Below are 16,607 nucleotides of genomic sequence, written 5' to 3' on the forward strand. Positions count from 1 at the left end.
GTATTCAAAGAAAGAAAGTGGTATCCTTTCAACTCTAAGTAATACATATGGAGCTTTACAAATATATATGTTTAGTTTTGTGTGACAGAAAATTGAAAGGTGAAATATTACAGCAGGCCACATTCCTCAGTAATCCCCTCTACAACCAGCAGGGGTCAGAGTAGAGCTTACACACTCACACACACTGCAGAGCAGCATCCATCTAGACTCCAGCCATATGGGGTCAGCTCAGCACTGTTTGACCTATTACCCTCACAAGCGAGCAAACACACGCACACACATATACAAAAATATACACTACACACACACACATTGTCATTTCTGCTTTATTTCTTCCTCTCAGCACGGAGCAAAGAAGTGTTTCCGACTGTGGATGTTAAGTGCATGTGTGTGTGTGGGGCTGTAAAAGACTGAGTCATGCTGTGTCTGCCTCCCTGCATTCAGCTGGCAGAGTTCCAGCCCAACAGACAAGATCCATACGGAGCCAGACTGACTCACTGTGAGTCTGCAAATATCAGACGACTTGGCTGCATTAAATACTCTTTTACAGGACCAAAATGTAAAGATTTTTCTCAAATCATGCAGAGAAGTTTCAGTGGTAGGGAGACACATGCAGGGTAAATTCATATATAAATGATGCAATCAAGTCATGTCAATCATTTGCCTGGTGATGACCCAACAGGGTCGGGGACTATGCCTGTTTTAGTCCATTAAAGTTTTGGAAGCTATGATCCACTTGTTTCTACTGATGAAATTGTTGGAAATCTCACCCTAGCATTTGAGAAAGATGTGTCTTCAAGTCTGAACCTGAGAGTGAATAACTTTTATGAGGATTGTGAGGAGTTTTTGCAGTCTGTGTGTGTGTTGTGTTGTGTTTGAGCACTGACCTGTCCGGTGAGTGACGGAGCAGACTGTCCCAAGGTTTGGCTCCTCATACGGACCAGGTTGTTCACCTCTGCTCCTCCTGTACACGTTCCCCCGGTGGCCCCGTGCCCTCCAGAGGGCCCCCCCTGCCAGGCCAGCTGACTGACCCCGGCGTGCAGACTGCTGGACAGAGGCAGCAGCTGCTTACCTGTGAAAGGGAAAGACTCATCTCAAACCCAACCAACCTGCTTTTCAGCCAGACTTGGAAACACTCTTGCTTTTTTAGAATCCCCTGTGGACCTGTCTGTGTCTCACTACAATTTAGTGATTCATAGATATTATCAAGATCATATTAATCATCCATAAAGCAGCTGTCCATTTCCTAAACCCCAAAGACAAAAGAAACACAAACAACGAACCAGTCCTTGTGACAAACTAAAATACAACCGAGCATAAATTTCTGAGCTGCGGTTTCACATCGGATTAATATTCTCACATGACCTTTGTTTGGTGAAACATGGCAGTTAATCTGTGGTAGAATTTTCACTTCGCTACAGATTATGGACGTGGCAGATCAGAGCCGGATTAAGAACTCAAGAGATCACGAAACACAGGATGACCTCTGGTAACACTGGCCACACAGCTAAACTCAGACTGGGTAGGGTCACATTTAAATATCGTACTGTAAAATGTTTTGAAATCCGAGTCAGAGTCAGAGGACATCTTCATTTGAGAAACGTTTATGTGATTTTACAGAGAACATTGGTGTGTGTGTGTGTGTTACCGGTCATGGCCAGGCTGCTGCGTCGGGCCCAGCTCTCATCCTGGCTCAGCTGACGGTGCAGTTTGGATTTGGTGGCAGCGGTCGCTGCGGGCGACAGGTCGGGGTTACTCAACTTCCTGAAGAGAAGAGGAGGGGGAGCCGCAAACTCCTTCTGGAAAGATGAAAAGGATGGAGAGAGAAAAGAACAAGAAGACTCATTAGACTTTGGTATTCTGTGTCACTTGCACACCAATACCAACAACTGTCAAATAGTCAAATAGGTGGCACAGGGTCAGAGATGTCGTGCAGGTGAACTGATAAGTCTTCCTTCTTACATGTTTTCATGCTGCGCAGCTCCTGAGGTCGAAAGTTGGCTAATTCCAATAAAATATATGGATAAATGCTTTCTGGAGAGGTCACCAAACAGATAGGGAGGACACGATACCAGAAATTTAGTTGTCAATTCCATAACCAGTAACACAAGCTCCTTTATTACCGTTTGCAAACTGGTGTTTGTTAGGAAGTTAAACAGATCATAATACCCTCTTTATTATCTATTTTATATTGCTGTGGAAAAATCTTCAAACAACTGCATTTATTCAAGTTTCTCGCACAAAAACTACATTTTACGAGTATACATTTGAACACACCATGATAACGTCAGAATTTACCTTCGCCTAATACAATTTTTTACTGAATAGAGCCTGAACGCATCATAATGTTGGTACCTCCAGTGTTGAAATCGGCAGGATGAGAGCTAGTTAACGTTAGTTGTTAGCAGCCGGTTAGCAGCACAGTCCTGCACAGAGCTAACAGCTAACGTTAACCAGCTCTCATCCTGCCGATTTCAACATGGATTTGTTGTTAGCTATGTTGCATTATCAGGGCAAAAATAGGGTGCGTCCCCTTGAGGCGTCGATAGTGAGTTTACTGCGTCCAAAACACATTTTCTATCATTCCCGGGCAGACGAGATGTCGTTAATCTCGAGCCCTGACGGTACCTGCGGTACTGTAGAGAAACAGGGATCCGTCAGGTTTTCAGAGCCGTACCGAAGTATCGGTTCTCGTGACATCCCTTCTACTCACCTATGCCAAAAAAAATTATAATTTTGCAGCAAGGGACAAGGTTGATGGAGTCCAACACTAACCCATTTTTTAAAATTTACTTTAGATACATAAAATTAAAAAACACAAAACACCTTCTTGCTGCTATGGTTCAATTTTCATAATTCTTTTCTACTTGTCACCGACACATTTTTGTATATTTGACTCTGGAATGTACTGTACATCCTAAACCTGGTTTCAAGTAAAGACGAAAACTCCCTGGAGCTACAGTCAGACAGTGTGGGGTCCCTGTGTGAGAGCGGGCTGAGAGCCAAAAAAAAGTCATAAAACACGACGCTAACCACTCGCTGACACCACGTCTCCCTCTCGCACAGCCACAACACACAAACACACCTGTTTTTCTCAGTATATGCAGCCTTAACAGGAGCAGTTAGGAGCTTAAGAGGCACTCAGCGGGGCGATGCCGCCCGGCTCTCTGTCATTAACCGACACTTTCAGCCACCAAACAGCTGCAGAGCGAGCCGAGAGTCGGATTTATAATTCAGTTTGTCAGCGTAATAAAGGAAAAGTTCCTCTGGACTTCTTCGACATCCCCGAGCGACACTCCAGAGAAAACGCAGTACAGCCAACACACACACACACATGCTGAACGTCTGTGTGTGGGATTCAGGTTGAAATGATTTTGGAAACATCTGCTGTTGCCATGGAAACAAGGCCTGCCTGGGCTCCTCTCTCTTGCGGGTGGACCAGCCCTTGACAACACTTTTCCAGAAACATCTGGACGGCCCACGTTAACACACACACACACACTCAGCTCCCAGATGACTGCACGTATGAAAGAGCTTTAGTGAAAAGCTTCCGTTACTCTTCGCCAATAAAACCTGAACCAACCGCTCCCTCAAAATGACTAAAACACATTGATAAACACACACACACACACACAGTGTAATCATGCGCAACCTGTATTCATTAACTCAGGCTGTAGTAAGCCATCTGCAATAGGCCATCAGTGAACATTAACATACTTTTGCATCACATTAACATATGAAACTAATGGCCACGTGTTGCTTCACATCATGGCGGAGCAGCTCCTCATCTTCAGCTGTAGGAGCCATTGCAAGGCCAGTATTCAGTGAGGATAGGAGTGGGCAATATGGATAAAACCCTTTATCATGCATTGCTCTATACTGCAATATCTAAAAATGTTATGTAAAATCAGTTAATACTCTTTATGGATGAAAGACGGAAAGGGGAGTGTGTTTGCTTAATCCTTCAAATTAAATACCTGACGATCGCGTCATTACATACATAATCGTGTAAAAATCCAATATTGCCAGACGGCCATAAGTCCTGCTCATTGATGTGCAACAGCGTCTGCTATGGTCTGATACAACAATAGATATTAAAAGGATAGCTTATGGATTTTTTCCAGTGGCCACTCCCTGTATTGCAACAAAACAATTCCCCTGCGGCCCAAAAAGCATTTTCCCCTTAGACCACCACTGTAAAAGAGACGTCTCTAAAACTGGGAGAAACACTACTGAGCATATTCAGTGGGCTGCATACCCAGAAAGTAAACCTGGAAACTAGAAAACTTTTGGCGCCAGGCAAACAATTTTCAAAGGAATGAATAAGCGCCATCTTGGGGTCCGGTATGCAGTTCTTATTATACATCCATTGGATAGATACCTCACTATACAGTGTCCAAAGCCCCAGAAATCCATTACATCTGGGTTCAATTTGGGGTTCAGTGTCTAAAGAGACGCCCAGACAATACTATTTATATCAACTACAGGCTTCACTCAGTGCTATATTTTCAAAATACTATTGTCACAAAATACAACAATACAGCCTGAAATGGTTTATCTATTTAATATCCAATATTAAATGAAGCTACTGAACACTTCCCAAAAAAGCCTTCCAACAGATGACAACTTAAAAGAAGTATTCAGTTATAGATTAAATAACTGTATACGGTTAAAACTATAATCACAATATAAGTAAGAATATTTTCCAATAATATATATCACAATATGGCAAATGTGTGCCAAATAACAATAAAATAATATGTACTGTTTAAAGCAGACAAAACTCTATATATACATTTACCAAAATAGTATTTCTGTTAGTTTTTAATTACAGTCTGAAGCTAATTTCTAAAGTGTTGATGCTTCTCTAGGAATTGATTAGTTCTAGATAAGAGGATTGTTTGGATGAAGAGCTGCAGTCTGGATGAACTTTAAACCTCCACTAGACACAATCAAGGTAAACAATGGATTTTCATTGATGTGCTGCTGTTGTCAGGGATCATGAAGCAGAGATGCTGTACAATAAACAGTATTGATCGAGTTAGTGGGGTCTTACTGAGGCTTTATCTATAAATATAAGATAACTCCCACTGCTGTCTCATTTCAACATGTCACCAGAGCGGAGAAGGCTTTTCTACCTGTCTAACACAACACTGATTGTTGTGTGTTATTGCATTATTGTTGATTGACAGCTTCAGTTGCTACAACCTGAGTCTGTGCAGCTGATGATGGTATGTCTCTGGGGGAAGGAAGCTCAATGTAATGCGTGCTGAGAGCTGCAGCACGCTGAATACATTTGAATCTATTGTCACAGCCCGTTAGTCCGTTAATCTGCTGCAGCTCCTTATTTAACCAGCAGGTGGCAGACTGACAGTAATCTGCTGAGGGAGTGTGTGATTATTACAAGCAATCTGCTGATCTGAGCTTCTTGTACAGACTGAAAATGAAATGTACCAACATGGAAGGCAGCTAAGAGGTCAGTGTGTGCATGTGTGACCGCACAGACACAGTCAACTTTACAAGATTTTTGCCATCAAACACAAACTGCACAACTGGAAATATAAAAGCAGAGACGTGCCCTTGTGAACACGCAGATTCAAATGCAAACATCTCCCAGGTCTACAAAGGCAGATAAGAAGACAGACACATTATCTACAGCTGTAATGTGTGTGTTCAGGGAGTCATCAGTACCTGTCCCACCAGCAGAGGAGGAACCTGCAAACACACCTCTGCCTGTCTGGCACGCTGAACATCAAAGTCTACAACATGAACTTCACAGAGCTAATAGGTGTACTGTTTGCGAGGGGACATGAAGGGTTGACATGACGGGGGTGGGGGGGGTTTATTTACACTGCAGTGAAACTTGTACTCGGGATGTCCGGGCTAATCCACACGATTCGCACCAATTAAGGTCATTTGTAATGGATTGGTATCGGCTATATAAAGGCCTGATCCTTTTACTTGTATCCCACAGTGCTCCACATACACCAGCTCCACTGAAACACTGACACTGTTTCGTAACATACAACAACATGTCACAATACCGTGAATCCTAACTTAGGCAATAAAATGCCACACAGCCTGTGTAAACTAGTAAAGTGAACATTCACACTTCGGTTTAAAAAGCTGCTGATCGGCTCACTGAGAATTATTGTTTGATGAGCTGCTGTAAGAGTTGAAATACTTTTTTCTGTGTACGTGTGCTGGTGCATGCAACTTTTAAAATGACCTGCACCAAAAAAAATTATAATTCTGCTGCACAATTTGGTAAATTTTTTCTTTCTTTCTCGGCACTTCCGTCAAAACCGTCTTGACTGAAAGAAATCCAACGGCAGTTCAAATATGAGGAAATTGTCAATGTGTTATGATGTAATTTGAGCTGACTTTCCCTTTAATTTTCTCAAAAACTGTACAGTAAAATAACTTCAAATTTTACATGATCATAGTCAGGGTCATCCTGAACAGGATGACATTTAAAATGTCAGCAAACCTCTGAAGGAAAAAACATTTGTTCATTAAGATTATGAGAGTTTAAAAATTAAAAAAGGACATTTTCAATGTGTAACAATATCACTTGAGCAGACTTCCCCTATACAGTGAAGTACTACAGTGAAAGTACTTCAAATTGTATATACAGGTAGTCATAGGAACATTTTGAGCAAGAATCCATTGCGCTTCTCAGCAGGCCTGTCCTCGACCAATGAAAGTCTTAGTCGACTAACACTCATAAGATTTTGTCAACTAATCGATTAATTGATTTAATGAAAAGATCTGAAAAACTGAGTTTCTCCACAAAGAATCACACAAAAGCACCACTTTAAATCTTGTGTTTACCCGAGGTGTGCTCATAAGTTCCTTGGAAATAAATCATTAAGCATGAAAAAAAGCATAAAAATCAACTAAAGAAGCCGACTAAGACCAAAACGAGCGATTAGTTGACTAATCAGCTAAGAGGAGGTAGTCCTACTTCTCAGCAAACCTAATATGGAAACATTTTCTATCATATTAGAATTTCTTTGGTGATGTCACATATTCAACAAGACTTATTTAATATGTGATGTGTAATAAATTATTGCTGAAATGTGAGACTTTCTTCGTCCTTTTTGGCCACTCTAAGCACAGATATCGTAAAAGTACGAATAGACGCGCATCAAAACCCAAGCGGCGGCTGGCTTCACCAGGTTTTACACGGTTCTGCTTTTGTGCTGTGCTGCTCTGTCTCGTCTGTCCGTGCGTTGTCAGTGTCGTCTTTTCATGCCACGATGTTATCAGTTATACATACAGGTATACATAGAACATATTCGTTCTTGAAAAATTACTTAAACAATGAATCAATTATCAAAGTAGTTGCATATTGATTTTCTGCATCGATTAATCAACAAATAAGTGCAGCTCTACATAACAGTGACAATAGGTTGGTCTTTTTATTTGTCTTTTTTTAAAACAATGGGTCCTTGATTTTCAGACAGAAGTGCACAAAAGCAGTTTCTTAGTTTTAGCTGGTGGGTGTTGACTTCACTTGGCAGAATTTATCAGCTGTAGCCAATTAGCATTCATTTTGTGTGATAGTTAGAATTTCCATCTCTGGCTGTCTGATTTTTTTTATGTTCCCACAGACTCGTATGAAAATGAGAACCCTGCAAAAGGACGAATAACAAGGAACTGCAGACTCATAATCCAGCTTTCGTTGGCAGCTAGTAGTGACAGTATACTCTTTCCACACCCTGGGTAGTGGGCATTTAGTGTTGTACTACAGCACAACGATATATTACAGCAGTGTGGTCAAATGCTACAGACCACACTCAGCTGTGATACTGTGTATAGTCAGTGGTTTACCTTCCAACCCACAGAGTTCCTCTTTTAATAGGTATTTGGTGGCCGGTGTGCCTTACTGCACTGGTAGCGCGCATTAAAAAGCTTTTACTGATGTGGCTATGTGATTAAAAACAGGACAAACACATATTGACTACACACCTTGAGGTCTTTCTCAAGGTCAAAGCTGTTGTAAGGTCAATTAGTAGTAATTTCATTCAACTAAACAAACTGATCAGACCTGTATTTGCCTCTTTGAGAGCAGTGATTTTTTTTGGCTGGACCGCAGAGGGCAAACGCAAAAGTCTTTCCCTGAGTGACTGAGTGATGAAGTTACACGATTGGTTGGCCGAGTGCTGGAGTTTCCTCATTGGCCGTCGCTCTTTCAAAATGAAAAGGCTAAACAGTGCTTTGTTTACGTTTTCAGGGGGGCGGGTCAGCGGTTCCACTCACCGGCAGGAGCGTGCTATCGGCGCATTTCCATCAGATCCGGTGACAGGGGGCATCTCAACGCTTTCCATTCATTTCCTATGGTAAGCAGGAGAAGCAGTCGCCCAGTGCATGGTGGGCAGTGTCTGTATTTGCATAAAGTTGAAAAATCGCAACTTTATACAAATGAACCCGTCCAGCACGACGCGCCCGGCTCACGAAACTTGGACCAAGCTGTCAAACTAGGCGATCTAGTTCTAAAATTAAACGAGATTCAGCAGTGGCATCACCTATTTCTCGCTTTCAAAAGTAGATTTTGGTGGATTGTTTAGACGAAATAAGAGAAAGTTTACGAGCAGGCCGCCATGTTGTTTCCTGTTTGAAACGGCGAGCAGAAAACCAGGGACCAATCAGGTGCATTCAACGATAGGGTAGGTCACCACTTGAACGTGCAGTCGAGTGGAGCAGCGCGTCCCCTAGTGTCCTCTCCGGACCTGGCGGATATGTACCGCTGGATTTAACAATATAGACATGACCACTGACTATTTGTGTAACAATTTAGCCACACTTTAACAGATTGACCATACACGATCAAGCCATATACTCGATTTTGACGGAGTTATGTTTGTGACTGAGGCTTTAAAAGACAGAAAAGAGTAGGATATTAAGTACAGTTCTAAACAGCAGAGTTTAGTGGTGAAATAAGAAAAACATTCGAGGCACTGGAGTGAAATAATCCAGCATGTTTTGCACAAATGCTCAGCAGGGAATAATAGCAAATCAGTTTGTGATCCAACTTGCCTTTGGTACAAAATTAGATCAGGCTACATCATCCTTCTCAAAGGGATGTGTTACCGAGTGATTTGAAAGCGTAACAAAAACAACTCTCAATTAACCGAAGAACTGCCAAAACATGTGATTAATGGACAGAAAGGCATGTAAACATACAACACCGAGAGGGAAGTAAAACCAGGATTTCATAATCATCTTCTCCTTTTCCCCCGTTCTCTCTTCCTCCCCCGGCTTCCCTCTGGACTCGTGTTCCTGCTGCATCACATTTGGGCCGACATTCGTCTTTTGTCATGTCCCTGTGGGGAGCAGCGCCGCATTTTAATGTAACATGTGCATCTACAATCTATCACATCTGTCACCTCACATGGCTGGAAAAAAAACAAGCTCCCAGCTGAGGTTCTCTTTCACAAAAGAATACAAAGACGATGCAGTTAATGGTTTGGTGCATCGCGTAGGTTAAATAAGTTGAATTCTTCTTCTGTACAGATAGACAGATGTGCTCGTCAGCAAAGCAGCTCGCCCATAGTCTTACAATTTCCTTGCAGCTCAAGCCCACACAGCAAAAAAAAAAACTCAATCAATCTTGTATATTGTTTTCCTGGCAGCGAAAGAAGCCAGACGATCCCAAAAACGTGATTTAAAAATTCTCTCTTGGCTCCAGAGTGAGTTGGCTGTTGATTCAACAATGAGCTGACCGCTGAAGAAGTGCTGCAAAATGACCCCAATGGCTTGCAAGTGAATTTTAATGTAAACGCACAGCGCGGGGAGATAGATGGGTAGACATTACACAGCAAAGTGCAGCGTGCGGAATGAAGGATTTAACAGCCGGCTTGTTGTTTTTGTTAGCTGGTTTAGGGAGGAAACAGCCACAAGCGCCGTTGTTTTTCACAAACCCTCAGTGCGTGTGTGTGTGTGTGTGTGTGTAGGCTGACCACCAGCGAAGAACTAGAGTGTTGCCTCAGCAGCAGAGCAGACCACAGTGGAAGGCACATTTTCAACATTCAGCACTTTTTTTTTTTCCATTTTTCTCTTCAGTTTGGCTCAGTGGAATACAACATTCAGAGCTGTCATTTCCACCAGAGGACCCTGTTTCCTGTAAACATGCCACAATGTATGCATCGACTGTTATCACGTCATTAAATAGGCATCATCAGCCGCTATAAGCCTCATATCTGAGGGTCATTAGGGGCCTACTAAGCCTGTTGTATTATGTACTATGTTTAAAACGAAACTTAAAAGCAACACGTTCTAACATGTAAAACTGAATGAAATGTTATGTTTTTAAAAAAAAAAAAATTAATTAATTAAGTTTATGGGAAATATTGTGTTTTGTCTTAAAATAACTATGTTTCAAAAGTAAAAGCAAAACTTAATGCTTGTGAACACAAAGACAGAACTCTGGGCCCGCCCCCAACCTCCACTCCATATGGAGTTTCGTGCCGTCTGTACTACAGTGCCTGACTTCCGCTTGTGCTCCTGTCATAATTACTACGGTCGCTAGAGGTTGCTGTTGTCTTCTTTTATACTTTCCTTTGGTGATCGGCCATTTGAATAGATGATAAAACCTACTAGTGGGTGTAGCAGGGCCTTACTGACCCAAATCTATGGGGCTTAAAACCAACGATAACGCACATTTAATGGCCTGATAACAGTCTAATCGGCTGATATACTGATGTGTGGAGAAAGGTGAAGAATCAGTTTAAAGTTGAGTGCAAACAAAGTTTTCTTGTGAGGGATTATTACCACCATTTCAGCTGCGCTTACTTTCAGTTTAACCTCCTCCTGTCAAAGTTAACGCATATATACATACATTTGCATAAAGCAAGCATATCTGTCCACTCCCATGTTGATAAGAGTATTAAATATTTGACAAATCTCCTTTAAGGTTCATTTTGAACAGCTAGCAAATGTGTAATTTGCAATTAATCGCGATTAATTATGTAATCGATTGACAGCCCTAGTTTATATATGCAAATGGGGCATTATTATGTAATGCTAACTTTTGGTGAATTTATGAGAAATTTGCAGACACAAATAGAAAAAGTGTAGTAAAATAAACACCTGAATGTGTATTATGATGTTTTCTTTCCACTAGTCTGAAAATGAATCTAAAAAAATAACCAGTGCATGAAAAACAGTGTTTTTGCTGGGGTGTCTATCTGTAATTTTCCATCACTACAGCTCATAACTGATCTCTCTCTTCCCCAGGGATGATTGGATTTGGGCTCTATATGGTATGTATGTGTCAAATGTAATTTGCACTTTGGTGACAGCAGCTTCTCCTCTGGTAATCATCATCACTTGTTCCTTCAGGGCCATACAGCTGTGTGCGATGTCTCAGTCAGCACACTAAAGGCACATGACGTAAACACTGTTTACCTCAGTGTGTCTCTCTTGTCAGCCTCTCGTGCATCTCGACTCTACGCTAAAGAAAAAGCAGTCCGTACAAATGATGTCTACGGAGATCCATGTTGGTGCTACAGGCCAGCCTCTGCTGCTGTTTGGCCTCCAGCTACTGAGCTGGCTGCTGTTTGCTGTCAGACAGCACATTCACAGTACAGCCTGTACCTTCTGCTTCATCACTCCACCCCTGCACATTCAAAGGCAAAGAGCCAAACCTGGGTGAGCACACAAAATGGGGAGCAATCTAAATTCATCACCTGTCGGTGCAGACGCAACCTGAATATTCATCAACAGCATTTATCAAGTTGAAGTGAGTTAAACAGCTTCACTTTGCTAAAATCCAGCCTAAAACATTTTGTCTCAGGAACGGTCAGCTTTTGGTTCTTAACAAATTTTGATCTTTGGTGCTACATATTTCACATTTCCATAGACAGTTTACAATTAGTACCATCACTTTTCCATCAGTAGCAAAAAAATTATTAAAATAACCAACAGAAATTTAACAATTTTGATAATTGACTGATTATCTAAGTCATTTATCAAGCAAAAAGTGCTCAACATTCAGTGATTCCAGCCTCTCAGATGCCATCTGGTCAGACAAAACCAGATGATGCCAAATGAAACACATTTGTTCTTCCAGTACTTGCAAAGATCCCCAAAAAAGTGGAACACACATTTTTGTGTTCAGCAAACCCAAAAATAAAAAAAGCCACTTCAAGACATCACTTTGGGAAAACTCTGGAGTATTTTACACAACTCTCTGACATTTCACAGGCCAAATGATTTACCAATCCATCAAATCGATCTTAACATGGTGTCATGTCATCTCTCATAAACACACAACCCTGTTATTTTCCATATAGAGAAACAAAAGTGTCTGGACATTGTTTGAAATTGTGTGATACCAGTGCCAGTCCAATACCTGAGTTTTTCATCCATCTAAAGTAGCCAACGTTCTCAAATGTAAAAAAAATGTCTAAACACAAGCAGCTGTAAAGGAACCCTGCCTACATACATAAAAACTACGGCTGTCAAAGTGGACAATATTTCTCATTGTTTTGTGTTGTAACTTGATTTCCGATAATAAAAATATACATACATTTGCATAAAGCAAGCATATTTTCCCACTGCCATGTTGATAAGAGTATTAAATACTTGACAAATCTCCCTTTAAGGTACATTTTGAACAGATTAAAAATGTGGATTAATCATGAACAATCGTGCAATTGATCGCGATTAAATATTTTAATCGACTGACAGCCCTACTTTCAACACTTGACAGATGTCAATAATACTCTGTGATATCCAGGCCTAGAACAAATGATTGAGGGAAGTCAAAGGTGCTCATGGGCAATGAAGACATGTGAGGCAGACACAAGTCTGAACCCGACCCTGCTGGTTTCGGAGTAGAGTGTGTGTTGATGCTGCTGGAGGCAAACAGGTTAACAGTCTGCCTCATGTTGCCGCCAGGCGAACTGAGAGAATTCAGCCTGTTACATCATGAGATTAACCACATGTGTGTCCGAGCAGAACTACATTGCATCACCTCTGCTTCCTGTCTGTCAGTGAGGGTACGCCGGACTTGAGTGCTGTGTCAGAGCTCAGTGAGTGTGTGTGTGTGTGTGTGTGTGTGTGTGTGAATAAATGGCTGGTAATCAGACCTGATACACACGCTGATTTGTTCCAGCTGTGTTCCGAGCTGGAACAAGGTACTCAGGGAGAAAAAAAGGGAGGGAGGAATATGAAAAATGGAAGGAAAGGAAGCAAAGTAGTCTGACAGATGGATGTGAATGGTGGAGGGAGATGCAGGGAATGTGAGCGCGAAGTGAGCCAGGACAAAATGCTGCCTATCCTCAGCTGTGGTTTGTGGAAAACTGTTTGTCCACACACAAAAAGCAACAACAAAAGCCAAAAAAATTCCAAGAAACAATCCCCCGCATACCACCAGGGAGAATAACATGATTTAATAAGCTAATGTTATTGTGATATTTGTGTTTTCATAAAACAACCAAAATTGAGTCCATCTAAAGGAAGAAAGCTCCAAAATGCACTTGGCTCTTGGCATTACTAACATGATGCCAAGCGTGTCTGCTCAAATATAAGCAACCAGTTCTTCTTAATGGCTTTTTAAGTAGACTCAATGTTCCTTCGAGTACATAGAAATGATCTTAGCACACACATAGTTTTGTTTGGGAACGTTAGAGAAGTAAGGCACACCGCTTCCTCACGCTGCTCCCAGTTCTACAATACAAACTGTTCCAGATTTCAGATGATATATAGATTATTCTTTTTTTTTCTTTGGATCTGGAACCAGGACTGGAGGCGAATTCATGGTTTCTGTGTTCAGGTCGTTCCCGGTGAGATCGGTATCTGTGCAAAGGAACAGCGCGTCATGGTTAATCAGTAACAGCGCAGCATCCCTTCGGCCTCTTTGTGCTGTTGTTAACGGCAACCGTACCAACACAGTAACGATTAAGATATCACAGCCTCGGAATTGACTGCAGGTTCGTTTTTTTTTTTGTTTTTTTTTTAAAGACCTTGAAGCAAAGCGAACGACCTCACCACACAGACCCTTCGCGCCATGAACTACGCCCACACCTCGGAGAGCATGAACTCACTTGGCTTGCAGGTTTGTTCTTTTCAGAAACAGTCAGACAGAAGCAGACAGAGAGAGAGGTGAAGACAGTGGAGCCATTCATTCATTCATTGGACACAGTGTACAGTCCAGCCCACCAGTGTATCAGCAAAGTGTGAACCACAAAGGTCAGGAACAAAACGTGCACAGATCATTAGCAACACTTCCACATTCCGCTTTAACCTCTTCCACTTCTTGAGGGCGTCGGCGCCCTCGGCCAACTTTACTTTCTTTCAGAGGCTGTAGCAAGATCAATTTATAGAGCTGGAGTAAAGTTATCATACGAAACTAGAAAAACTAAGGAATCCATTGGTACCAACGATGTCATGCTAGCATGTCGGATAGGAGGCAAAATAACGCTTTGAAGTAAATTTTGGCAAGAGAAACCGGCATGGCAATTTTCCCTTAACCTCTGACCTCAAGATATGTCAATGAAAATGTGTTCTATGGGTGCCCACGAGTCTCCCTTTTACAGACATGCCCACTTTATGATAATCACATGCAGTTTTCGACAAGTCATAGTCAAGTCAGCTGTTGTTGCCTGTTGGGTTTGAGTTTGCCATGTTATGATTTGCGCATATTGTTATGCTAAATGCAGTACCTGTGAGGGTTTTGCATGCAGTATAAATGGGTTATTTTTGCCTAGTCTAAAAATGGTGTATTTGAATATTTCTGCATACTGGGGTCCCTAAACAGTCGTGGAATTGCATAAATTGTGTATAACTGTAAAGCTGAGACTCTGTGGATCCAATGAGCCCAATTGTATTCATGTGTGATGCTGTTAGTCCCCATAGTAGCCATTTCATTGTGGTGAGTCCATTTTTTTTAAAACTTGACCTCACTGTATAAAATGACCTGTGGTGACCTCTAGGATAATCACAGCCTCATGAAACTTTACAGCCACAAACTACAGACCTAGAGCATTCAGAAGATGAATGGCTTTGTTTCAAATACACATTGATGTTACAGTACCTCCATCTTCTTCAACTACAGAAAAAACATTCAGGACCTAATGACACTCAGCCTCCACTCCACTAGGAAGGCCCCTCTATCACCATAGTGACAGATAAAAACACTACAGTGTACCGGTGAATCAAAATCATAGGGCTAAATTAAAAAAACAAACACACACATGAAGGCCATTATAGATAGGAGGCAGCAATGAAATGCCATCATGTACTGTGTTTTCAATCAGGATGAGTTACTGGTGCTCCATCAATTATGTCTACTTGGGAGTTGATGGAAACACGTACTCATTGTATTTTACATAAATGTTGTAACAATTAAATGAAAAAAATACTTTCTAGCTCCCCTCCCCTCTTTTCCATTTAATGCATCTAAACCTATGGAATGAGTAACTACCTTGTTAAAGCTGAACGGAGGGACGGTGAGACAAGAGAGCAGGAGAGGAGGTCAACTCTGGGCCTAATTAACATCAAGGTTAAGCTTTTATCAGTGTTTAATTAGGGACGCACCTAATTAAAGTAGTCTAACAAGGTTGGTGTGTTTCTATGTTAGTGTGCATTTTGTATAAAAAAGGATAAACATGCAAAATGTGGCCTTGAAGATATCCCTGGAGTTTCGGGGTTGCTATGGCTTTAAAGAAATCCTCTGGATTTTTTCCCCCCTTTTCCATTTATTGTTAGGGTTTTTAATCACAGATTTCTAAAACTCTGGTTAAATTTATAGTCTTACAAGTCCAGCCAAATATCCCACAAGCTCAGTTTGCACAAGATTATAGCTTAAAAAACTATACCAATCAATAAATCCTGACCAATATGATAAGTGCTTAAATGATGGCATCAAATCTCTCTGATTTAATAAAAAGAAAATAAGATTCTAAAACTGTATGACCCGTTTGGGAATTTTCATAAATGTGTTTGGCTGGATAGTAACGGAGAAATCTAGCTTTTCCAGAACAGCTGCCTGGCTTTTCTTCTATTTGAAAAATTTAAACGACTGCCCGAAACAAATACCTAACGAGCCGTGCCAGTTCCACAGTGATTTGTGAGGTGTTAAAATGTCAGCAGATGCAGCTAAATCTTGCTGTGTGTCCTTTCTGTATGTTTAATGGATTTACTGCAGCTAGTCTATATCTGTGCTCTGCAGAGATCACATCATGGCAGGTAGTCAGGTCATCTTTAAAGTCTAAGCCACAGGTTAAATGTCAGCAGGCATGCATGCTGCTGAGGAGAACTCAACCACCTCCAAGGGTCTCTGGCCTTTACTGTGAGTCCTCCAGCTTCAGTAACAACTACACCTATATTCAAAAGCCACTGGTTAACAAGTTAAGTGCAGAGATCCACCCACAGCCAGCCCACACTAAGGCAAGGCTGGCGGAGATAAGAGACCTTCTGAGGAGACTCCTCAGCCGCTGGGTCAACATGAGGTCATGTCTGCCCTCCCAACACACAGCGTGATCAGGGGAGGGGAGGGTGAGGTCAAAAAGAGGAAGAAAGAGAGGCCACAGAGCCAGAGCCAGAGTCTACTTGTTTTGTCAGACGGTCAGTTTTGGCTGCAAAATGCCAACCTCGAA

General features: G+C 41.6%; 1 protein-coding gene across 8 annotated transcripts in view; it reads right to left on the reverse strand.

Moving 5' to 3' along the window:
• The window catches only part of mast2 (microtubule associated serine/threonine kinase 2), a 212,974-nt gene that overhangs the window by 164,517 nt on the left and 31,850 nt on the right, over positions 1-16,607 (reverse strand). For 6 of the 8 annotated variants that reach the window (XM_037770190.1, XM_037770201.1, XM_037770188.1 and 3 more), the window contains exons 2-3: positions 1,649-1,799; positions 888-1,072 (exon numbers count right to left, since the gene is read on the reverse strand). In XM_037770190.1, coding sequence (XP_037626118.1) covers positions 888-1,072; positions 1,649-1,799 — 336 coding nt within the window. Of the gene's footprint in view, positions 1-887; positions 1,073-1,648; positions 1,800-1,962; positions 2,111-16,607 lie in introns of those variants that run through there. The other 2 variants (XM_037770193.1, XM_037770189.1) reach the window with 2 other exon arrangements.

Source organism: Sebastes umbrosus, chromosome 5 (assembly GCF_015220745.1).
Source record: "Sebastes umbrosus isolate fSebUmb1 chromosome 5, fSebUmb1.pri, whole genome shotgun sequence".
Classification (NCBI taxonomy): Eukaryota; Metazoa; Chordata; class Actinopteri; order Perciformes; family Sebastidae; genus Sebastes; species Sebastes umbrosus.